The sequence below is a fragment of the Pelophylax lessonae genome, assembly GCF_965119305.1.
Source record: "Pelophylax lessonae genome assembly, chromosome: 5".
NCBI lineage: Eukaryota > Metazoa > Chordata > Amphibia > Anura > Ranidae > Pelophylax > Pelophylax lessonae.
The window spans coordinates 392,114,454-392,138,727 of record NC_138772.1 but is presented as its reverse complement, the minus strand read 5'-3'; the positions used below and the strand labels follow the sequence as shown (position 1 = coordinate 392,138,727).

At 39.5% G+C, this 24,274-nt stretch overlaps 2 protein-coding genes across 2 annotated transcripts in view; one reads left to right on the top strand and one right to left on the bottom strand.

Annotated features, from left to right (window-relative positions):
- Positions 1–202: 202 nt before the first annotated feature.
- The window catches only part of MYOM1 (myomesin 1), a 149,619-nt gene continuing 125,547 nt past the window's right edge, over positions 203–24,274 (bottom strand). The window contains exons 28-38 of the mRNA XM_082258207.1: positions 23,983–24,042; positions 20,117–20,184; positions 17,954–18,067; positions 17,630–17,717; positions 12,932–12,970; positions 10,135–10,240; positions 9,238–9,401; positions 9,047–9,083; positions 8,004–8,026; positions 4,041–4,096; positions 203–1,483 (exon numbers count right to left, since the gene is read on the bottom strand). Of these exons, the coding sequence (XP_082114333.1) occupies positions 1,199–1,483; positions 4,041–4,096; positions 8,004–8,026; positions 9,047–9,083; positions 9,238–9,401; positions 10,135–10,240; positions 12,932–12,970; positions 17,630–17,717; positions 17,954–18,067; positions 20,117–20,184; positions 23,983–24,042 (1,040 nt within the window). The 3' untranslated portion in view covers positions 203–1,198. The remainder of the gene's footprint in view (positions 1,484–4,040; positions 4,097–8,003; positions 8,027–9,046; positions 9,084–9,237; positions 9,402–10,134; positions 10,241–12,931; positions 12,971–17,629; positions 17,718–17,953; positions 18,068–20,116; positions 20,185–23,982; positions 24,043–24,274) is intronic.
- The window catches only part of TGIF1 (TGFB induced factor homeobox 1), a 398,124-nt gene continuing 396,176 nt past the window's right edge, over positions 22,327–24,274 (top strand). The window contains exon 1 of the mRNA XM_082258205.1: positions 22,327–22,335. The gene's annotated coding sequence lies outside the window, so the exon portion shown is untranslated. The remainder of the gene's footprint in view (positions 22,336–24,274) is intronic.

Below are 24,274 nucleotides of genomic sequence, written 5' to 3'. Positions count from 1 at the left end.
GTAACTGTAATCAAGCTGTATTCTAAGGGCTATGACTAAGACATATCAGCCAGTGTTGCTGGATGATACCATTGCCATGCTACCAGTAGTATTTGCTATGTAGTTAGAGTCTAAGAGGACATCTACAGCTCTTCCTTGCCTTTTAGTGGCTGATGTCTTCAGAAACACTAGCTTCATTGTAAAAATACTAATATTGTTAAAAGTAGAGGGGTAGTAGTATTAGGGCTTGAATAATTTCATTTCATGGAGCCCAGTAGAGCTTTGATACTCCTCTTGGTGGGATTTGGAAATAGTTGAAGATCCTACCTCTTCTACAACAAACTTTTTTTTTTCCTCCTTTGTCTTTTTTTACCACCACGCTAGAGTGCATCTATTCCACTACAATAAATCCTCAAACTATTTCAATTATAAATATATTTGAACACCTATATACATCCGTGGCTCTAAAACAAGTTGGAAGTAAAACGGGAAATGGTATAGCATAGTTAAATAAGACTGTTATTCCCTTTAGGTTATAAGTAAAGCAAGCCTGATGGAGCGTTTACTGCAATTAATGGTTTATCAATAGGGGGAATCTATTTATATAACTAATTGTGACTGATATTAAACAATAAAAGCAACTGTAGAACCTCAAATTTATTAGATGCTCACTAACTAATGAAGCGATGGAGTCGTTAATTTTTTTTTTTTTTGGTGTGTATGTGTTTTTTAGTCACAGTTTATTCCATATAGCCACTTTACCTATCAATTTTCTGGACAGCAGTAGCTTACTAAAGGATTTTGCAAGCACCATTGATATCAACAGTTTGTGCAAATTGACTGGATTGCTATAAATATTGGCTCAAGGCACAAAATGTCTCTTCCCACTCTATATGCGGGGAAAAAAAAAAATTTAAGCTGCTCCAATTATGTTTTAATGTAGAAGTGAGGTAGGTTAAAGGAGTGGAGTCAATCACATACATTATCTTTTCTTAAAACAGTCCTCTGTTCTAATCAGTAGGTATAGTTTTAGGATCTTCATTCACAGTAAAATGTTACATATTGAGTGTGGTGGGCTAGTTTAAGGTGGTATTGTGGATCACTGTGAGAAATTGTAGGACCAAAGAACTGGTTTGAGAAAAGGTGGCTCTTGCACATGATCATAGCACTTAACATCATTCTACCATTCCTAATTTCTCCATCTTCAAAGTTGATCTAGTTACTTTTTCTTAGTATCAGGCTGAGCCTCCTCCTCTACTTCTTCACCCTCTGGATTAAACACACTTACAGTAAAATCATTCGTTTCAATGCCATATTTGTTCTTTGCCCGAATGCAGTATTTGCCAGAGTCGGATGTGGCGACGACGGTGATAGTGAAGCTGGCATACTTTCCAGACTCAAATTTAAGGATGCAATGGTCATCTCCAATTAGTTCTCTCTCATTCTTCAGCCATGTGACCTCTGGCACTGGGTCTCCCCAAATATTGCATGTGAGATTAAGTGCCTAGGAGGTAGGAAGAATTATACAAATGAGTAAATTATCCTCTGTCAAGCAAATATGTCTTACTCAAAAGTCATGGAATTACAGACATTTTATGGAATCTAAAGAATTGTAGCTGCTGCAGCCACTCTGATTTTTTATTTTCTTGGCAACAGGTGTACATATTTTGCTATTTGCTTTGCTTCAGCTTAAAGAAAACATCAATTTTCTAGGGCCGAGACACCAGCAACCACATTTGAAGGCTTGTCAATGTCAAAGCCAAATCCAAAAGAACCAACAGAAATGTTTCTGTCCTTGGTGACAATTCAAATCTCTGGATGACTTAATATAGAACCTTGTCACCGCATCTTGTCACTGTACATCTGTGTAAAGTAGCTGAAGAGCTAGGAAACAACATTTTTTGTTGTTGTTATTTTTGGTTGGGAAATAAATGATCAGAGGTTTTCACTATTAACTGCTCTCAACCCCTGTTGGATCAGCTGCACATATTACATGAGTAAAGAAGTCTTTTTTTGCACTTCTGCGCATAGGGGAATAAACAAAGAAAATGTTTTGTTGCCAATGAGGAGCAAAATGACTTGGAAGCCAACCACTGCAATACATCTAAATTACCTTCATAATATATGATATTGGTGAAATCAATAAACAAAATCAAAACATGTTATTCAATATGTTTGCAAGCTTTATGCCATTATTAATCCACAAACTTTTATATTATCACCCTACTGCGATTTCAGTGTGATGCTGAAAACATTGTGTTGGTGTATTTATTGTCATTCTCACACTTTCATGTGCTATCAGACCCTCAATTTCCGAAGCATTTTCAGCATTTATTTAATCGCTTAGGCTCCATTCACACTTGTACAACTCCAAAGTTGCACTACCTTGCAGTGCAACTTTGATGCAACTTTGGATGGGTGCAATGAGCAGTGATAATGGACAACTGTTGCACAACTGTTGCATTGTATAACATTTAGGTATGGTTTTACGCAACTTTTGAGGGTTTACATTGAAGTGTATGGCCCTCAAGTTGCATGAAAGTCGGACCAAAGTAGTGTATGAACTGCTTTAGTTGCACATATATGAATAGTTATCATTGGAAAACATGGGGAAGGACTCTGATGTCCAAAGTTGCATGACATGTCACACAAGTGTGAATGGAGCCTTAATGAGTACGCAGCTTTGTTATCATTTAATCCTTGCCTATGTTCCAGTTTAAGCTGGTGCCATGACCCAGGTTTCCTGTTTTAGGATGGCTTCTTTCTCTTGGAGCCATCCTTGCATGCAGGGATTAGAGTTGTGTGTTCCTAGACTGTCTGTATCAAAAGGAATCACACAGGCCATAGCGAAGGATGGCAAGGCACTTCCCTGCTCAGCCCTCCACCTCTTCCCTTCTCCAAGCTAATAAGCTGACTGGAGACTGCACTGTCCACTGGTATCTCTTTCCTGTGAAGACTGGGAGTTCAGGGGAAAAAGCAAAGAGATTTCAGGAGCCAACAGAGAATTTGAACAAATAATTTAATGGGGAATGTTTACTTTATTGTGCTGTGTATTAAACTGAAAAAGTTATGGTTTAATACTACTTTAGAAGAAAGATCTCTCAATAAAAAAAGCTGTATCATTGCTGATCTGAATTAATGAGGGTGATTCATAGTACAGGTCAGTGGCGGCTGGTGCATTGGGGGCACAGGGGCACCGCCTCCCCTATCCATGTGACCGGCCCCCTAATCTACATGCAGGGCGCCGAACGCATGGATTCCAATGTGGTCTTTTTTTTTTTAAGCACGTGATTAGAGCCAGAGGCTCTAATGGACTTAAAAAAAGGGTGAGCTTGGGGCGTTGTGTGAAAAAAAAGCGAACGAATATTCACTGTTGCCACACTGATTCTCCTTCTGGTCAATCAGGAAGCAGGTCCTGAGACCCGTTTCACGATTGACTGAAAGGAAAAGCCCTGCTATTGGCCAAGGAGCAGAGGAGGAGAAGGGAGGAGACTGAGGGGGAAGCTGCCGCCCCCACTGCCTGCCCAGGGTGAGGAGTGAGCCGGCGATCGGGGGGGAGGGGGAACAGTGCGGGCTGGGGCTGGTGGGGGACCGGGGACGTGGGGGACCGGGGGGGGGACAGTGCGGGCTGGAGCTGGTGTGGTCAGCCACTGGTACTGGTAGGCAAAAACCATACCTGTATTATTTTTTAGTATCATCCAAATCAAATACAACATACCCTTTATATATAGCCTGCATTGTACAGTCTTAATGTTTTATTGGGGGTTTACAAATTGGGAAAAAACAGAGAGGGACATTTATCAATCAAATTAGCATCACTATGAGATGCAAATCAGGTTGACATTCATTTAGTGTATTTCACATTTATGCAATAATTTTTCAGTGTATTTAACAGAATGTACCAAGATAATACAATATGCATGGCTTGAGATGAAAGTTTTATATTGAGTCATATTTTGCAAAGATCTGCTATAATTCTGGCTCAGTTTCAGAGAAATACACGTACATGAGAACCCATAAGCCATTTTTATATTCAGTAGCATGTCAAATGTCTCTTTTACCTTTCCTTCCTGTATAGTTACAACATCAGGCAAACCTCCTATAACTCTTGCACGATCTAAAATAAAGGAAACAAAATAGTTATTCAAATGCGTATGCAAAAGTCAGAATGTAAAACATAAAATGTGGTGCAGCAGGATATGCACAATGTATCATCTGGAAAGCACACGATAGGGTTGATTTAATAAAAGCAAATAGGCTGTGCATTTGGCAAGGAAGGCCTCACCCTACATGAGAATTTTCTCTTAATTTAGTGAATGTAGTGAAAATTCACTTGTAAAACTAGTAATATCCTAGCTGTCCCTGGCTTCAGTATTGCTCTGCATATTTGTTTCATGTTAGTTCCTAAAAGAGTATTGGAGCTATTGGAACAATTAATAGCTAGGCAGGTAGAATTTTCAGAAGGAGCTTCCATGTTTTCTTTACAATAAACTTTTCAGGAAGGTGGAGATTTTGTTTTTATTTCATAATTTTGGCATCATTTTGAAAAGAAAAAACATGCTTAAAACTGAATTCCAGGAATTCAGCTCCTTTATAAAAAGTGAAGGCACACTATGAGTTAAGTCCAAGGAGGTTCATGACATCTCCTGGGCTTATCTCTACTATTGATATCTGACAGTTTTATTGCACTCCCAGAATATGGCTATCACTGTATTCCCTGGAGCCCGAAAGTGATGCTTCAGGTCTAAGCATCTTCAACATTAGAGTTGCTGTAGCTTCTATGCCTGCCCCTCCCCCTGACCAGTCACAGAAGCCTTTGTAGAATTTGAACTCATTCACAAAATATAAAGACTTCTCTGAATGGGCAGCAGAGGGGAGGGACGGGCATAGTTGCACTGTGTGCCTCTCACTCCTCTCTCCCAGCCCCGAGTGTCAGTGTATGCTCCGGCAAAGCCATAAACCTATCTGATATAAATAATAGAGATAAGTTCAGGAGATGTCATGCGCTTCCTTGGACCTAACTCATTCTGAGCCTGCTCTTTTTACAAAGTGGCTGAATTCTGTAATTCAGCTTTAACAATATATATTTGTTTTTACAATTCTGTCCCAATGGGGCAATGTACATGCAATACTTTGTACCATGTTTCTAAGAGGAATGCAGAGGAAGAGGGCCATGTCAATCTCTGCATTCTTTCTGCTGTTGTTTGTCTCAGGAAAGTGTTCACAGCTGAGACATGATGCAGTAATAAATTACCCATTTCCTTCCTAGCTGTTGTCGGATTGGTTCCAGCAAGGGGGGGGGGGGTAGGTTGGTATTCATAACTAGGGTTATAAAGCATTTAGAAACATGAGGCAAAGCACTTTGTATCTTAGGGAACAGAACTGTAAAATAAATGTTGTAAGCTGGGGATTGTAAAGGCATATTGATGGTAGATTTTCTTCTAAACGGCCAGACCATAAATGGACAATATTATGCTAACTTGCTAATCCAACTTTGTGACAAAATAAAATCCAATGGGTCTGGGATACTGATAAAAGTTGTGCTGTTCCACCAGGACAATGCTCAGCCTCACACTTTCGCAGTTTCAATGGCAATCATTTATCAGTGTGGCTTTGAATTAATACACCATCCACTTTATTCATTAGATTTAGCACCTTTGGACTTCCAAATCTTCCCGAAGCATAAAAGCCACCCTTGTACATTATACATACAGTATTTCTTTTACTTTTTGATATAGAACCCTTTATATCTGGTGGATGGAAATCTTTAGGGAAATGTGTTGTTATTAAAGCAGTAATAAACCTAAAACCAAAATGTAATATTATGCAATTTACTAATCCTTAACCGCATGCCAACCGCCTGCCGCATATGTACGGCGGCAGTCTGGGGCTCCCAGACAAAGTGCCGTACATGTACGGCGCAAGCCTGGGAGGAGCTAGGGGGCGATCGCGTCCCGCCGGAGGTGCTCTCCTGCCCCTGCTCTTGTCTGCTGGGGAGTCAGTGCGTGTGACCGGCGGCTCCGATGGCCGCCGGCCACTTGCAATCTCCCGCTGCAGTGAGAGAAGGACAGGCGGCTGATGTAAACACAGCCGTCTGTCATTCTCACTAAACTAATCACAGAGGCCATGCGATCCTGCTATGTAGGATCGCATGTCTCTGTGATTACATCACAAGCCACGCCCCTCCACAGTTAGAATCACGCCCCTAGGGACACACTTAACCCCTTGATCACCAGTAAAGTTAACCCCTTCCCTACCAGTGTCATTTTTACAGTAACAGTGCATATGTATAGCACTGATTACTGTAGTAATGTCACTGGTACTCCCAAAAGTGTCAAAAATGTCAGTCAGGGGTCCGAACTGTCCGCCGCAATGTCGCAGTCCCGCAAAAAAAACGCAGATCGCCGCCATTACTAGTTAAAAACAATAAAAATTACATAAATCTCTCCCTTAGTTAGTAAACGCAATAACTTTTGCGCAAACCAATCAAAATGCGCTTATTTTGATTTTTTTACCAAAAATATGTAGCAGAAAACAAATTGCCCTAAAATGTTAAAACATTTTGATTTTTACATTTTTTTTTTGAGAATTTCATATAACAAAATGTGAAAAATATTGTTATTTTTTTTAAATTGTCACTCTTTTTTTTGTTTATAGCGCAAAAAATAAAAATTGCACAGGTGATCACATACCACCAAAAGAAAGTTCTATTTGTGAGAAGAAAAGGACGTCGATTTTGTTTGGGTACAGCGTCGCAAGACCGCACAATTGTCTTTTAAAGTCACGCAGTGTTGAATCGCAAAATAGGGCCTGGTCTTTGAGCAGCCAAATCTTCCGGGGCTAAAGTGGTTAAATGTGGTGGCTGAATTCGTTTTTTTTTTCCTTCTGTTTTCACCTGGTGATCCAGATAGTAATACACTGGGGTTCATTTACTAAAACTGTAGAGTGCACAATCTGGTGTAGCTGTGCATGGTAGCCAATCAGCTTCTAACTGCAGCATAATCAGTTAAGCTTTGACAATAAAACCTGGAAGCTGATTGGTTACAATGCAGAGCTGCACCAGATTTTATACTCACCAGTTTTAGTAACTCAACCACACTAACTGCATTAGGGTGGCTACACTCTGGCTGCAGCATTATTAATCTGGGGGAAGGGGAGTGTTAGAAGTAATAGCAGATTTAGATACACTAACAAATTGAAGCCAAACTTCAGCTTAAACTTTATAAGCAGTTACAGCTAACTATTTTTTTTTTCTTTAGTATTAGGCCCCTTTCACACATACGGTCCGTTCAGTTCATTAGTTCAGTCACGTCAAAGTGTATCAGTTTTTCATAAATTTTTTCATCCATTTTCATAAATTTTTCATCCGTTTGTCGTCAGTTTTTCGTCCGTTTTTTCATCCGTTTTTTAAACATTTTTCATCTGTTTTTTTTACATCCACTACCAATGCAAAAACAGATGAAAAACAAACCATTTGTCCGCTTACATCCGTTTTTCGTCCGATCCATTTTTTTGATTGATAAAAAAATAGGACATTTATCCGTAAAAAAAAACGGACATTGACGGAAGCGGATAAAAACGGATGTTAACGGATGATCATCCGTTGTCATGCGTTTTTACATAGAGATGCATTGATGTCCGTTTTTCATCCATCAACGGATGGATGAAAAACGGACAAACGGACAGCATGTGTGAAAGGGGCCTAAAGGTTTTAGCTGATTATCGTAAGCCCCCGTGTCAGGGATAAATGGTTTGCCTCAACTCTCTAACTACTGCAGCTGCAGGACACGTTTGTCTGTTGAAAACAATAGACCAACTGGTAGGATCACCAGGTGAAAATAAAAGAAAGGAAGCCTGAAAAAGAAAACGAATGCACTGCAGCGATCACATTTTATAATTGGTAAGCTGCAATATAATAAAAGTTTGCTCTTGGGTTTAACACTACCTAAAAGTTGTTCAAGCTTTATTCCTGAACTTATACATGTTCGAATTATGCTACCCAAACATACAAAGCAGTTACTCACTTTTTTCCGCTATTGCAGCTTGTCTGTTATTGGCGAGAAAGAAAACACAAAGATTAAAATGTGTTCAATTGATCCCTTGTGAATACAGAAACTGGGTCAGTATGTCTAAAGTTTAAAAAGCTTATGTTCAGCCCTTTCCAAAACACGTGTTTCGGGATTTACCCAGGCAGGTACCACCCAGAAAATTCTAATATGTTATCAGGCAGATAACCTCAATGTACTAAACTTTAAAAATGTTCTACAACAAAAGTAAGGTATGCCAGAAATAGATAAATGGTTGTGCACATTTATGGTTAAGAACTAATAACACAATAATAACATATAACATATATAACACAATATATATATATAATATATATATACTGTGTGTATATATATATATATATATATATATATATATATATATATATCATAATAACATATAGAACTAACACTCAATAAAGGAATATCATAAAAGAAACATAGACATTAGCTAAACACTACACTATAGTGCCTGTCAAACAAGAAATAAACATTCAGACAGCACTGCAACAGACAGATCTGCAAAGCTGTTTGAACTCCCTCTACTGGTGAAAAAGGAAGAATTGTATCAATATCTGGACTCAGCTGATGACAGTTCCTGCCAACTGTCTGTCATACAGATCAGTAAGAAAAAAAATTTCATTTTTCCTCTTAGCTATACAGTCATCCTTGCTGGCATGACACATCATCTCTGTTACAAGCTGTTGCATATCTGTGTCACGGATATATTCATTACATACTCATAATAGTATGTCATCTTTATTTTTATACAGTAAATACATGTACTTCACAAATGAGTATGTTGTGTAATTACTGCTTGGGTGCCAGTTGGAGCAATGTACTGTATATTTTAAATAGGAACTCCACTAATCAGATTTGGCTGTAGGGGGACTGCTAAGTAGAGAATATGTGAAAATCAAGATTATTTTTGGCAGAGAAAAATATATATAGAATCAGCTGTCAGAACACTAAATATAGTAACCTGATAACTATGTCTTGTATAAATAGGACAAGATACTTACTTTAACCTCTGGAACTCGGCATAGGCCTCATCATAAGCTGTAAGAGAAAAAAAACAATATAGTAATTATGACTGATAAAGCCCTGGGCTTTGCACTTTTTAAAATGATATTCTAAGGGTTAATATGCACATTGTAATATATAGTATAACACTAAATCATTTGAAATAGAATGTGCAGAAAATGGTCCTTACCTTGTCCAGACAAGTCAATGTCCTTAGTATGAGTTGTTTTGCCATCAAACATTTCCAGGACATATTTGCCCTTGTCATTTGGTGTGGGTTCGTTAATTTGTAGCCACATCATCTCTCCAGTGACTCCGCTCTTAACTCGTTCTGTGTACTTTATCTTACCATCACTAAAAAAAACAAAAAAGGGACCATGAGATTAAAGAGGAACTCTCTCAATCAACACTGACTTTTCTTTAACCTTATGCTGCTAGCATTAGTAAATAGATAGGAAATTATATCATTTTTACTTGTTTTAAAATGTTTTCTTACATTTCTCCAGTTACTTATTTTGTTTTCATGTCTAGGCAAATGATGTCATACATCCCTGAAGTCTTCAGAAGAGGAGAAGGGTTTTTTTTCAGCTAAGCACACCCTCTCCTGCCTGCATGCCTGAGCTACGAGGAGAAGGATTCCAGGAAGTAAATGCTACTTGAATCATCTGCCCTTACTCAAAATGGCCACGGCCATATATGCTAGAGGGGTGTTTTTCAAAGTGATTTCTCAACAAAATAAAGTATGGAGACATGGATGGGTGGGTGAGTTTGCTTTGCATATTAAAAATGAATTAAATAGCATTTTTGGTTTGTGGTGCTCAGATGAAGTGTAGTTCCACTTTAAAGAGAGGAGCAAGGCAGACCTGTCATTGTTAATATTTTATGACATCGTACACATGGATTTACTCATTACACATTTCTAAAATAAATTAAGCCAACCATATCCATTAGACAGCAACAGCTTTTTCTATATCCATGCCCACCAGGGTAACATTCAGGAAATGTAAATCTGATTATCTATGTGCACCTTTATTAATACATGAAAAATACTTGCTTTATTATAGTGAGTGATGATCGTCTGACTTACTTGTGAACCCAGCTGAGTTTGAGATCATCCACAAAGTAGTTTACAAATGAATATAGTCTTATGCCTTCCTCATTGCTCTGGATCTTGACTTGTGTGGCAGATTCGGCTGGTAAAAAGTAATCAAACTGCATTATATAACACATCAGCACATCCCCCACAGTTATTACCTCTTGTATCTCTTCACCCTCAACAAACAGGCCTCTCTGATTCCTACTGTAATAAAGTGTATTGCAGTTGTACTGTCTGCCCTCAAGTTGTAAAGCGCTGCGTAAACTGTCGGCGCTATTTAAATCCTATATAAAAATATTATATAATATTAAGGGTATATGACAAAATTTGGTAGCATATGCAAAAAAAATAGGACAGTTCAATTGTCCACTGTAACATAGTAAAAGGTTTGGATTTAAGTAATTACATATGACAGACAGCTTGGTGATACGCCTGAGGTCCAGCCGCCATTCTATGTTTGGAGTGGCGGCATCAAATGTAAGTGGATTTGTCTACATTACTGCACTTTATTGGACCTTTGAAGTTTTTTTACCATTGCCATTTTTCCTAATATGTTGTTACTGGCATTTCAATAATAGGTTTTAGCTTGTTTTTATTTTTTACTTTTTCAATAAATACTATTTTTCTTGTTTTTGGCTGATTAATTCGGTATAACTGGCTGAGACTTTATGGTTTAACCTTTTGGACTTTTGGGAGATCCGTCATAGTGTGAGAAGAAAGATATTATTACCTGAAGCCATAATCGCTGTCCTATAATATAGACAGCTATTATTTCTGGTGAGTTTGTATTTCAGCCATTTGGTGGAGGCCTATTGTGCACGGGTTATTTCCTATAGAGCACTCCTATCTTCTGGCATTTTTACTTTTGATGGAATATTCCTATTATCAAAGACTCTTCATCATATCTGTTTTCACTGTAACCAATGGGGGGGGGGGGGGGGCAAGGGGGGGCAAGTGTCCCCCCTTGCAATCTTAACTTCCCCTTTAAAGTGGTTGTTAAACTATCCTGTCTGGTCTGTTTAAGAAATGTTTCCAGAGCGCCGATCACGTGACCCGCCAGCTCTCTCCTCTCCCTGTCTGACAGCTGCCTGCAGTAGGCAGGCCTGAGGATTCCCCGCTGACGTCAGTTGGGAGGGGAGGAGGAGGGAAGGAGGAGAGGCCGCGAGGAGGAGAGAGGCGGTGGTTCACGTAAGCGGCGATCAGTGCTCTAAAAACTGGTAAAGAGTGGCTTATTTTTGCCCTTTAAAAATAAATACTCGCGAGTCGTGGCTTGCATGGTAACTGACATCAGCAGTTGAGCGGACCACTATCCTCAGCCCCAGGCTCCAGTGCTATCATTCCAGGAGAGGGGGAGCCCACGGCAAGTAAATTGAGGAGATTTGTGGCCCAGTGCACAGAGGCACGGCACGTGACATCAAAGCACGTACTGACGTCACGTGTATGCATGCGCCGCCTGCACAAACCCAAAACAGAGAGGGTCAGCTTTGCTTTTGCATCAGGTTTCTCAAACCTTTGAATGCCTGCACTTTATGTGATAATGACTAAGTCCCTCCCCTTCATTACAATGTTAAAAAGGGGCGGAGCATGGCTGACCTTAAAATTATGTCGTCCCCCTGGAAAAATTTCTGCGGATGCCCATGACTGTAACAGATTATCTTGATGGACATCCAACACTCTCTAGTCATATTATTTTCACAGGTATGAACACTTGATTATTTGGAAATTTTCAGGACTTTTATATTTTTGCTTATTCATTTTATGTTGTATACTTTATTGTGATACATTAATGTTCATTTGTAGTGCTGCAATTTTCCCTTTATTACATACACTAGTGTTGGTATATTAACACTAATTGCATGCTGCTAACACCTATATTGAGCGCTGACATCATTTTACCATTACATATGACAGACAGTTAAGGGTTATCTTCTATTTGTGACCTGCACTACAAATATATTATCTAAATTAATTGATGTTTTAATTTATTTTTTATTATTTCAACTATGGCACCATAAATGCTTTCAAATAGATATATAACTAACTGTGACTATTTAGCAGGCTGAAAGACAGCTGTCAGTGTACTAAATACTTGGGTTATAATAGGTTCTATTTAAAGGAGTTGTAAAGTCAGAAGGTTTTTATCTTAATGCATTCTATGTATTAAGATAAAAAACCTTCTGTGTGCAGCAGCCCCCCTCCGCCCCCCTAATACTTACCTGAGGTCCCTCTCTGTCCAGCGATGTCCACAAGTGTCTCAGCCATCCAATATTCTCCCTCCTCATTGGCTGAGACATTGGCTGCCGCGTCTGTCAGTCAAAGTCAGCAAGCCAATCAGGAGAGAGGCGGCAGGGCCAGATTGGAATTTCATGTCTGAATGGATACACAAAGCTGTGACTCGGCTCGGGTGCCCCCATAGCAAGCTACTTGCTGTGGGGGCACTGAATAGGAGGGAGGGGCCAGGATCACTGAAGAGGGACCCAAGAAGAGGAGGACCGGGGTTGCTCTGTGCAAATCTATTGCAACAGAGCAGGTAGGTATAATATGTTTTAATTTTTATAGGAAGAAAACAAGACTTTACAATCATTTTAGGGAAGTTCTATTTAAGGAATGTCGGTGATACATCTCAGGGTTATGAGTAAGCACAATGTAACTGTGTGAAACGCGTTAACCACTGTCATCGCTAGTGTCCTGTGGTGTCTATTATGTACTTTCTTGGGAATATACAATAAATGGACTTTTTTTTATTCCGGTGTGCAGCCATTCCTTTCCATATGTACTAAATACTTACCTATCTGTTTGCAAACTGCATTCATGAGATCATCAAATGCTGTTAAAAAAAGAAACATAAATAGTTAGACCATCACAGCATAGAATGGCATAGTATAGCTGAAAAGATTGTAACATAAAGAGATTGCAATGACTAGTGATGAAATGAAAATTGGTGATCAAGACTAAAGGTTCTGGACTGTTCAAAGAGAATTGCATTTAAGAAGTAGTTCACTAATGTAAAATAGTACTACAGTGACAAAATGAGAGCCCATTGATATGCATTTCTCGGTGAAAGCCCAATACAATAACAATGTTTCCAATATTCCCAGTTCACACCCATGCATTGCGTGGTGCAGGCTGGGTGAAAATAGAACTATGGAGGAAAAGCCTCATAATGGGACTTTGAACAGCAACAAATAGATTTGCATAGAAAATTGTAACTTTGAGTAGACTATTAAATCTATACAAAATCTTCATTGTTATTACAAAAATATAAAAAATATACACATTACTCAGTATTCAAATTATTACAACATAGATATTCTATGGTACACTCGGATTTCCAATTGATATCACCAACCAGGAAATTCAAGTGGTGAACAGTACCCCAATGATGGGGGGGGGGGTGTCATAGTTAACTAACTATTTGTTTCCTTTAAAAGTCCCATTATGAGTTTTTTTTTTCTCTATAACTATACAGTTCAGGGATGTTGGCAATCGTCAGCTACTTTCTCTATTTCGGGTGAAAATAGAATATAATATAAATAGCGCACAGGAGGAACCAATAACATACACAGTCTCCAGCAGCTGACAGCACAATGACCCCCTGGGCAGGTTAAACATATAATCTAAAAAAACAGCGCTCAGAGAAATGCCCTAACTCAGGGAAATGTCCCACACGTTTGTCTTGTATTGGAATATTTTACCCCATATGAAGAAATAAAGAGAAAAAAAATATATCCCTGCAAATTGCACCTGGTTGCCGAATTTGTTGTTGAATGGAACCAAGCACAGTGGTGTGAACTGGACCTATCGGATTTTAGCTTTAACATTACAACACAATGGTTTTAATGGGCCCTTAGAAGTAGGATGAAATGAAGGATGAAATTAGAGAGCAAAACATTTGCATGGAGTCTGTAATAGAGAGATGTAAAAGAATAAGGAGATAGGGTGAAAGATCCACTGACGTACCGAAGATTAGAAAGATGAAGCAGTAGGAGAGGAGTAAAAAAGAGTGAGGCTCACCATATATGTTACATGTTATAATCTGATTGCACAATCTCCTTTAGATCTGTTAAGGCCCGGTTTACACTGATGCAACAAACACCCTGACTTTGAGAGCACAAGTCAAGCCCCATTAAGTGCAATGGATTCCTTCTAATAGGAGCGACTTGAGTCACCCTGACTTAGAAAAAGGTTCCTGCACTACATTTGGTGCGACTTCAGCATGACTTGCATTGACGTCTATTAAAGAAGTCGTATGCAAGTCATGCCAAAGTCCCATTGGGATGTCAACTTTGAAGTCGCAGCACTGTGAATCGGGCCTTACAGGTGTGCAGTGCAAGGGCCTGCCTGATTGGCTACAAATTGATTGGATGGTTTAGCTAGGTCTCAATATTACAAAGTTTTGGTAAATCTTGATTGTAGAAAGATTGTATGGTGAAATAGTAAAGTGTATGGTCAATCTTACCTTGCTGAACAGGAGCATAAAGGTAAAATGGATAGAGGAATATAGCATACAGAAGAAACATACAGAAGCATACAGAGGTAAAAGAGTATGGATAAAGAGAAGGGCAACATAGAAAAGAAACACTGGCAAAGAAACATATAAAAATGTTAGACTATGGGTGAAGTAATAGAAAAAAAAAAAGTAAAGATTTACAGTGAGGAATAAATTTAGTTAATATACTTACATTACCCCCGTTTTCCACCCACAATGCCTAGGTGATGGTGATGTTACAATTCTTCCAGTGAGATCCGGGGGAACAATGAGGATCCCAAATCTAACAAGATGATGCTCTTGCGCTAGGCTAGAGTGTCTTCTCATGAAATTTGGGGTGCATGTTGTGTCCCCGGAATCCTATTGGAAGAATGGTGACATCACCCTTTGCAGTGTGGAAGATGGGATTTTGATTATTCTAACTTTTTCCTCAGCAGTAAGCTTTTGCCCTACTAAAATATAGCCATTTTATAGGAGGAGGAGGTCTGAGATAATTTATGGACCTTCTCTAGCAAAGTTTGCTTTAACCTCCCTGGCGGTATGATTCTTTTGGATTTTAGGTGCTGAAAGCGGTACCATTATTTTGCATGTAATTCTTGTGAATGAGCAGCCCAAACCAACTGTATACATTTATTATATATATATATATATATATATATATATATATATATATATATATAATGTATACAGTTGGTTTGGGCTGCTCATTCACAAGAATTACGTATATATATATATATATATATATATATATATATATATATACGTATATACACATGTGTATATTTATATATACATATATATATATATATATGTATATATACAGTATATATATATATATATATATATTTATATATATACGTAATATATATGTGTGTGTATATATATATATATATATATATATACATAAAAAGTACAGTAAAACTGCAGGAAAGGGCACTGGGGGGCAATGTAATGTGAATTTTTTTTATTTTGAATTGCATCAGTGTGTTTGTTGTGTTGTACATTTGAATTTGCCGCCGGTTCCACCCCCCGGCGGACATCACGTCGACAGAGACGGAACCCGGGGCTCGCAGACGATCGGGAGGAAGCTCCGCCGCCGCATACCGCCCGCATTCTTCGCTGGATTCTGGAATAAAGGTAAGTAAAACCTATACCAGGATCCAGCGATCTTCCTAGCGCTACCCCGAGTGTATAGAGGTATGACTGGGGCTGGTGCAAGGATTTTTGACATCTAGGCGATACCTCATTTTGCCACCCCCTCCTCCCCTTGGCTCCACCACTGACTCCACTCCCTTTGCCCTGCTCATGTATACGGTGGAGGTGGTGGGGGTGAAAATTTTTGCAGTGCCTCTCCACCTATTTCTTCAGATGTGGTCTGCAGGCCTGCACCTGTGCCTCTGGACCCCGCCTGAAGATAAATAGTGGCGGCACCGGCTCGCTTCCTCACGCTAGCCATGGTCCGCAGGCCCAGCACCTGCGCCTCTGGACCTGGCCGGAAGATCCAGAAGACAAACAGCACTGGCTCCAGCGCTTGCTAACATGCCAGCGGCATGCCGGTGCAGCTCCCCTGACTGATGTGCGCTCTAGGCTGTGCCTACCTTGCCTATAGGTAGCGATGGCCCTGGTGCCTTGACTGAAAAAAAGTTGAGAAACACAAAGCTAGTAGTTAGATCTTCCCATCATCTAAGAAATATCACACAGGTCTTTGAACTGTCAAAATCCCCTAAGATAATATGCAGGGCCGGTGCTAGACTATCTTGTGTGTGCAGAGCCCTCCCTCCTGTCCCTCATCCAAACTTGCAGATGGCAGAGTGAAGTTTTCAGAGTAATCTTTATTTGTGTGTGTATGATTATCAGTGAGTGCGTCAGTGCCCAGGTCGAGTGTCGGGAGCTGGGTGGAAGCTACTTCCAGGCCAGGCTGGTCCGTGTATTCTTCATAGGAGGGGACCACAGTGTGGTGTCTACCTAGGGTTAAAGTGTTCTCAGTTTAGCCCTAATCGGAGAGGCTCTGCCAAAGATTTGGCGCTTAATAAGGTGCCCCAGTGACCGAGCCGTGCCGTCTCTGAACTCCTCCCCCCTTCTCGTGTTTGTCTGTCCTGTCAGACTGAGACACCCAGCTCTACCAACAAGGCTGTTGTCATCCCCACACCAGAGAGCTGTGTACACAGCAGCAGTGGTTGCACCCTAGGTGGCAGTACGCCGTAGGCGGCTGTCTAGTTCGCCTAGTGGTAGCGCCGGCCCTGGGTATGAATAAGAGTGTGGGTAAAGAGGTAGGAAGAAACTACTGGTGTACTGTAGAAGGGTAAAGTAAGGAGGTGAAAGAGTACAGTATATGAAAAGGGGAAGGCGGAGAGTGACACCATCAAATTTTTGCATTTAAGGGTAAGAAGGGTATATGGATGAATGTGTATGGGTAAAGAGGACCACTGTAGAAGAGGGTGAGTATAACGATAAAGAACCAGGGGTATAGAGGAAGACAGCAGTAGAAAGCATTACTGCAGAAGAAAGATGTATGGAGGAGAAAACTGTATAAGTGCGGGTAAACCTAAACAAAATAATAGTCAGTAACACTGTAGAAGAATAGAATACAGCAATTAAAGAGCAACTTCAGTTCTCGTAATGCTGGCCTCACCCCCTTCACCGGTGCCACCATCTTTGAAAGTCCAGCGCATGCGCAAATGTGCCGAAGGGCCCTGTCCAGCCTTCGGGACCTGGCGAAGACCTATGGCACATATGCGCAAATTCCAAGTTTTCCCACACATGGGCAGACAACCAGAGATCCGGGACCTCCATAACTGCACCATCTTTTTACATGGAAAAACCCATGCATGCGCTCTGGATTGGAAAACCCTGTTTAACCACATACAGAATAATAGACAGCCAGAGGCATACTATTCCATATAAACAAATTAAGAAAACAAATGTATCAAACTATTCAATGCTGTCAGACAAGTATTAAGTAGACAGGTGTTCAGTAACTTGTCCAACGAGTCGTACCTGAATCTATAAGCTTGAGTACACTCTTGTCCTTTCCTCTGTCGTCTTTCAGTACTAACTCATAAATACCGGCATCTTTTCTTGTTATCTGGCAATATAAATATGAATTTATAGGTTGTTCCTCATTGCAGATTAATGATGTAATCATATACACACTCATATTATTACAAGCATGTGCTAACGATGAACCTCATCTTAGGGGGCAATAAAACGTGTGTATATTACATTGTATTAAAAGGAATGGGGGGGGGGAAGGGGGGGGGATGGGTAAAAGTGGGACCTAAAATGTATATTATAGTTAGAGACTTTTTCTGGTGGGCTTACCTCAGTAATGAGCAATGTACATACACCATCCTTAAAGTCATGTTTCTCATCCTCCATTATCTCCATGCCATCTTTGTACCACGTAATTGTGGTTTCTTTCTTCATATTAGCTACCTATAGTGATGTTTAAAACATAAAAAAGAGAGCTGTTTTTTATGTAAATTACACAATTCTCCTAAATTATTAGAAAAAACGTTCAAAGGTATACTACATACCAGTGTGCGAATGGAGCCTCACATGTCATTGTAAAATTTGAGACCCACAACTGTCAGCTTGTGATGGAATTGGGACCATAAAATGTAAAGTTCCCATCAAAACCCTGAAGAATGACTATATGATATGATAAACCAGGTTCCCAAATAGTACTTCTAGGACCCCATCTGTGGTGCTGACTTGTAGATTGGAAACTTCCACTATAATCAATACTTCTTGCCTCCTCATACACTTACAGAATATGTAAACCCAACATTTCATATTCCTGACATATGCCTGCTGTACCATGTACTTGTATAAAAAAAGTATCCTCTTCTCTTTGTATTGCTTCCTTTGTGTGAAAACCCTGGTGTTCCTGCCAGTCTCTTTGCTTTCCTATTCAAGACTGACCACACTATGCAGGAGAGCACAGTGTGTTCAGTTCTCTAGCTGTGTATTTTTTATATATCTATACACAACTGTTTTGCCTTTTATCTCTATTTTGAACTGAATGGGTTGTTTCACAAGGTGATCATTTGCAATCACTTTAACCGCTTGCCGACTGCTCACAGTATATTTACTGCGGCAGTCAGCCCCTCACAGGCAGAGCGATGTAGGTCTATGTCGCTAGCCTGTGAGGCTCTGGGGAGCGAGCGAGCGCCCGCGGAGGCGCGCTCCCGCTCCCGCGCGGGGGGGGGGTCACTCGGCGATCGTCGGGGGAGAGGGAGAAAGTCAGGCGGCTTGTGTAAACAAGCTGCCTGTCATTCTCCCCTGTGTATGAAGGATGATCATACGGTTCTGCTATGTAGAACCGTTGATCACTGTTCATACATCTGAAGCCACAGCCAATCACAGTAGAAAGCACGCCCCTAGGGACACACATAGCCCCTCCCTTTCAAAAAAAGTTAACCCCTTCACTGCCAGTGTATTTTACAGTAACAGTGCATATGTATAGCACTGATTACTGTAGAAATGTCACTGGTAACCCCAAAAGTGTCAAAAATTTCAGTCAAGGGTCCGATCTGTCCGCCGCAATGTCGCAGTACCGCAAAAAAAATCGCAGATCGCCGCCATTACACGTTAAAAAAAAAAACAACAAAAATGACATAAATCTTTCCCTTTGTTAGTAAACGCGATAACTTTTGCGCAAACCAATAAAAATACGCTTTTTGCGATTTTTTTTACCAAACATAGGTAGCATAAAACAAATTGGCTGAAAATGTTAAAAAATTTTGATTTTTACATTTTTTTTGGGGAATTTCATATAAAAAAAATGTGAAAAATAGCCAGTTTTCTATGTCTGGGATCCCTTTCAAACAGCAGGTCTGGATGAAACTTTTACACGAGTTTTCTGATCAGGTTCACGTTTTTTTGGGTAGACCGGACCAGAAGCTCCATGCTGCCTTGTGGTCAGCCTGATGTAATGGGACTTGTGTCCATTTACACATCCACCTATATCGGAGTCCTTCCAGGTCTGGAATAAAAAAAATGAAAAAGCCTGTAACCTTTTTCATTTTTTTAGACCTAATCTTGATGGATCAGAGGTAGCTTGATGTAAACAGACAGTCCTTTTACATCTGGCAACCCATAGATCCAACACAAGTCCACCAAAGTCCACTGTCAAAAATGCAGACAAAAATACGGCATAGGCCTGGATGTCCAAAAACTTACACCCGTCCCATTCAGCTCTAATTCAGCAGAGGATCTGCTCATAGATCCCCTGATGAACAAAGTGGGGTGCTCCTGTCTGAAAAGACCTTAAATGATATGAACAAAATGAGTTGATGGCAAGAAAAAATGTTTGACAAATGATTTTTCAACAAACCTTCGAATGGAAATCTAACCATGCATTGCCAACTTTTATACTGACAAGATCAGTGCATTTATGGGTAAAGAAACAAGACCTGCGTGAACTAGAAGACCTATAAACGCATGAGTGGAATACATGTTATCCATTTAAGTCTTCCTTACCTTACTTTTCAGAAGAACATTGCACTCAGGAGTAACTTCCCATGCAAGGTACTCCACAAAATGAGGACCTTTCGAAGAAAGGAGGGTAAATAATCATCATTATTATTAACTTTAGAAGAATAATAACAATTCAATACAAATTGTGCCTCCTAATCTGTGTTATTCAAGCATCATGGAAGCAGCTATAGCCTTTAAAAAAAAAAAATTCCCTATGGCCCAGAGCAATATTTACATTTCTGCCAAAAAAATTATAATTTCATAGGAAAACAAAGTAATATGTTTTTTAGGACGAACAATGCATTTTTTTTTGTAATATTGACTTGCAAATATGCTTTTATTTTAATGCCGTCTATAGACAAATAATGTAACAAAATAATAAAAAAAAGATCTTTTTTTTTTTACTACTTTAATCAGTGTTGGTTTAAAAACATACAGTAGGTTGTTACAGGGGATAAAAAGTATAAATTTTAATATATAATTGGTCCTGCTTAAAATTACACTAAAATTGTGATTTACTAAAACTGGAGAGTGCAAAATCTGGAGCAGCTCTGCATAGAAACCAATCAGCTTTCAGGTTTCTTTTGTCAAAGCTTAGTTGAACAAGCTTAACCACTTTAGCCCCAGCCCTATTTCGGACACTTTTTGTTCACAAGTTAAAACCAGTATTTTTTCCTAGAAAACTACTTAGAACCCCCAAACATTATATATATTTTTTTAGCAAAGACTCTGGAGAATAAAATGTCGGTCATTGCAAAATTTTTTGTCACGCGGTATTTGCGCAGCGGTCTTTAAAACGCCATTTTTTTGGAAAAAATTTGAAAAATCACATTTCACTGCATTTAAAAAATACTAAACAGTAAAGTTAGCCCATTTTTTTTGTATATTGTGAAAGATGATGTCACGCCGAGTAAATAGATACCAAACATGTTACGGTTTAAAATTGCGCCCCCCCGTGGGATGGCGACAAACTACGGTCAATAGAGATCTCAATCTGCGACGATTTAAATTTATTTAACGGTTACCAGTTTAGAGTTAGAGTGTAGCTCTTTTTTTTTAATTATTGCTCACGCTCTGGCGATCGCGGCGATACCTCACATGTGTGGTTTGAACAGCGATTTCATTTGCGGCTCGACTTGCGTATACGTTTTTTTTTGTGCGCGAGCTAACGGTGACGGGGACGGCTAAATTTTTTTTTTTTTTTTTTCCTATTTATTTTTTCTTTTTTTTTAAACTTTATTACAGGTTTTTAAAAAAAAAAAAATCTGATCACTTTTATTGCTGTCACAAGCAATGTAAACATCCCTGGTGACAGCAATATGTCGTGACAGGTACACTTTATGGAGGGATCGAGGGTCTAAAAGACCCTAGACCCCTCCACTACACTTCCCTGTATGCAAAACGCCGAAAACGGCATTTTTGCATACAGCCGTTTTTCAAATCTGCCGCCTTTTGCAGCACAGTAACCCGGAAGTGACGTCATGGACGCCGCCTCCGGGTTACGTCATCGGAGACCCGATCGATGCCGTTTCCGGCATTCATCGGGACTCCATCCAGCCGGCAGACGTGCCGGCTGGGTGCTCGGGGCTCCCGGTGGGACGGTAGCCCCGAGCAAAGCCGCGGAAGGCGGCGGGAGGGGGGGGACGTCCCCTCCCGCCCCCCCGGGTAACGATCGAGCGGCTCCCGAGCCGCATCGATCGTTACCGACGGAAAGCCGACCGTCGGCTTCAAACAACGGTACCGGGATGATGCCTCTAGCTAGAGGCATCATCCCGGTATAACCACTCAAAGTCAGCCGACGTAGAGGTTACGTGACTGGTAGTAAAGTGGTTAAAGCGGAGTTCCGGGCACAAAAACGATATTTTTTTTTTTGTGACCGTCCGCTAGTTCAGCCTAACCTGAAAAGGAATTGGATAGTTAGATTTTTTTTTTAAAAAAAACTCACCTTGTAATTGACGATCGTAAATACTCACCTCAGGGTACTTCCTCCCTCGGAGCCGCGGCTCACCCCGTCACTTCCTGCGCTGCGATGATTCCTGGGAGCTAAACGTCATCGCTCCCAGGAATCAATGCGACGGCACCGGCCCCGCTTGTCACTTCCGGGCGACGCCGCATTCCCCTGCTAAACAGCTTCTGGGCATGCCCAGAAGCTGTTTAGGAATGTGGCGCCGCACCGGAAGTGACGAAAGGGGCCGGTGCGGCGCATTCTGGGAGAAGAAGACGCGGAAGAAGACGCAGAAGAGGACCGCGCCGGCTTCAGCTGCCCACAAGAGAGATGGAAACGCTGTGGAAGAAATTTTATAAGTAAGTATTTCTTCTAAAAGGTAAGTGCGAACCGGGACAAATCAGAGGCTAGCCATTTTGGAATGTGCTAGCCCTGACTGTCCCGGGGGTATGTTCATTAAAAAATGACATCTGTGCCCGGAACTCCGCTTTAAGTTAGAAGCTGATTGGCTACCATGCACAACTACGCCAGATTTTACACTGCCTAGTTTTAGTAAATCAACTTCTAAATTATGATTCTCTTACTAAGCCTTGCAAAGTTATTTACAAATAAAAACAACTTGACTTTTTTTTAAAAAGATTTTGTCTTTTATATGCAACACACAAAAAAATAAGGAACAAAATTATTAAAAATGAAAAAGAGTTTTAAAGCTTGTGGAAGTAAAAAAAAAGTATCACAGACAGTACTCAGTTGTCTTCGATTCAAATATGTTGAGTGTCTGCCCTCTAGTGGTTGGTGAATGTATGCAACATGCATAATATTTTCACAATTATACTGTACAAGTGTACATGTAAGGCATAAGGTTTGCATGGTGATTTAATTATGTAATTTGGTATTTGAATACCAAATTATGTGCACTGACATTTAAAGAATAGTTTGTTTCACAGCTGAAAACTGGAACCAGCAAGCTTTTATTTTGTTCAAAACATCAAAAAAAGGACAATGGTCATCTAATATGTGTGTTGATGCATTTCACACATTGGGTCCTTTGAGTAAGCACTGTTATTATGACTAAGAACTGTTGTGTGAAATGTGTCAAGGCACTCATTAGATGACCCCTGTGTCTTTGTTGATGTTTAGAAAAAAAAAAAAAAAAAAAAGCTTGCTGTTTCGGGGATTCACTTGAAAAATTGACTTTTCTTTAAATGTCAGTGCAGTTTTGTAGCAGACAAAGGCTGGGACCCATGGCTGTTGCTGGAGAGGAGGCGCTTTCCGTTTCTTTATGTGGTAGCAGCTGCCTGTTAAATTTTTCCCAAAGATGAGCAGAAAAATGTAACATACCGGTATTTATTTGCCCAAGACTGGATTACAGAAGTTATTACAATTTCAATTAATTGTACTCCTTTAATATAGATACAGCACTCTCATAGACCTAATTTTTATTGTGTATATTATGTTTTGCATTTGCACAAAAGAACCCACCTAAGGTGGCAAAACAAAAAGTAAGACAATCAATAATTACCCCCCTCCCTCCCTTACATACAAACTTTATTAAATAAGCTTCTGCTACATGTTTGACGCTTTTTTCAATATTGAGTTTTATCAAATGCAAATTGTATTGTTTTGTATGTATATATATATATACACATGTATATAAATAGACACATATGTATGCATACTTATATGTACATATAGATACTGTATATACACATATATATATATATAAATAGACACATATCTATGCATACGTATACATAAATTTATATATATATATATATATATATATATATATATATATATATATATATATATATATATATATATATATATATATACCTATCTATATATGTAGAGATGCACCAAACTACTTATATATCATATAGATTAGGAAGATGAGTTATGGAAGTATTTTGATTCCCTTTACCTTGTTTCCGTATATATTCATGTCTCTGGAATCTGGCTTCTCTTTGTAATTTCTCAAACACTGTGAAAATAAATGCATTTTCCTTTTATTATGTTGAAAAAAAAAAAAAAAAAAAACACAAGTGTTTATCTAGTAGAAAGCTAGGCCTCTAATTATTGGCACATGTGTAAAAAGTTTTTTTTTCTACCTTATTTTTTTACTAAAATCTATTTATATTTTTAAGAATTCATAAAAGCAGTTCATTCTTATAAATCTGGATCAGGATTAGGGAATGTAAGGATAGGTTTCCATA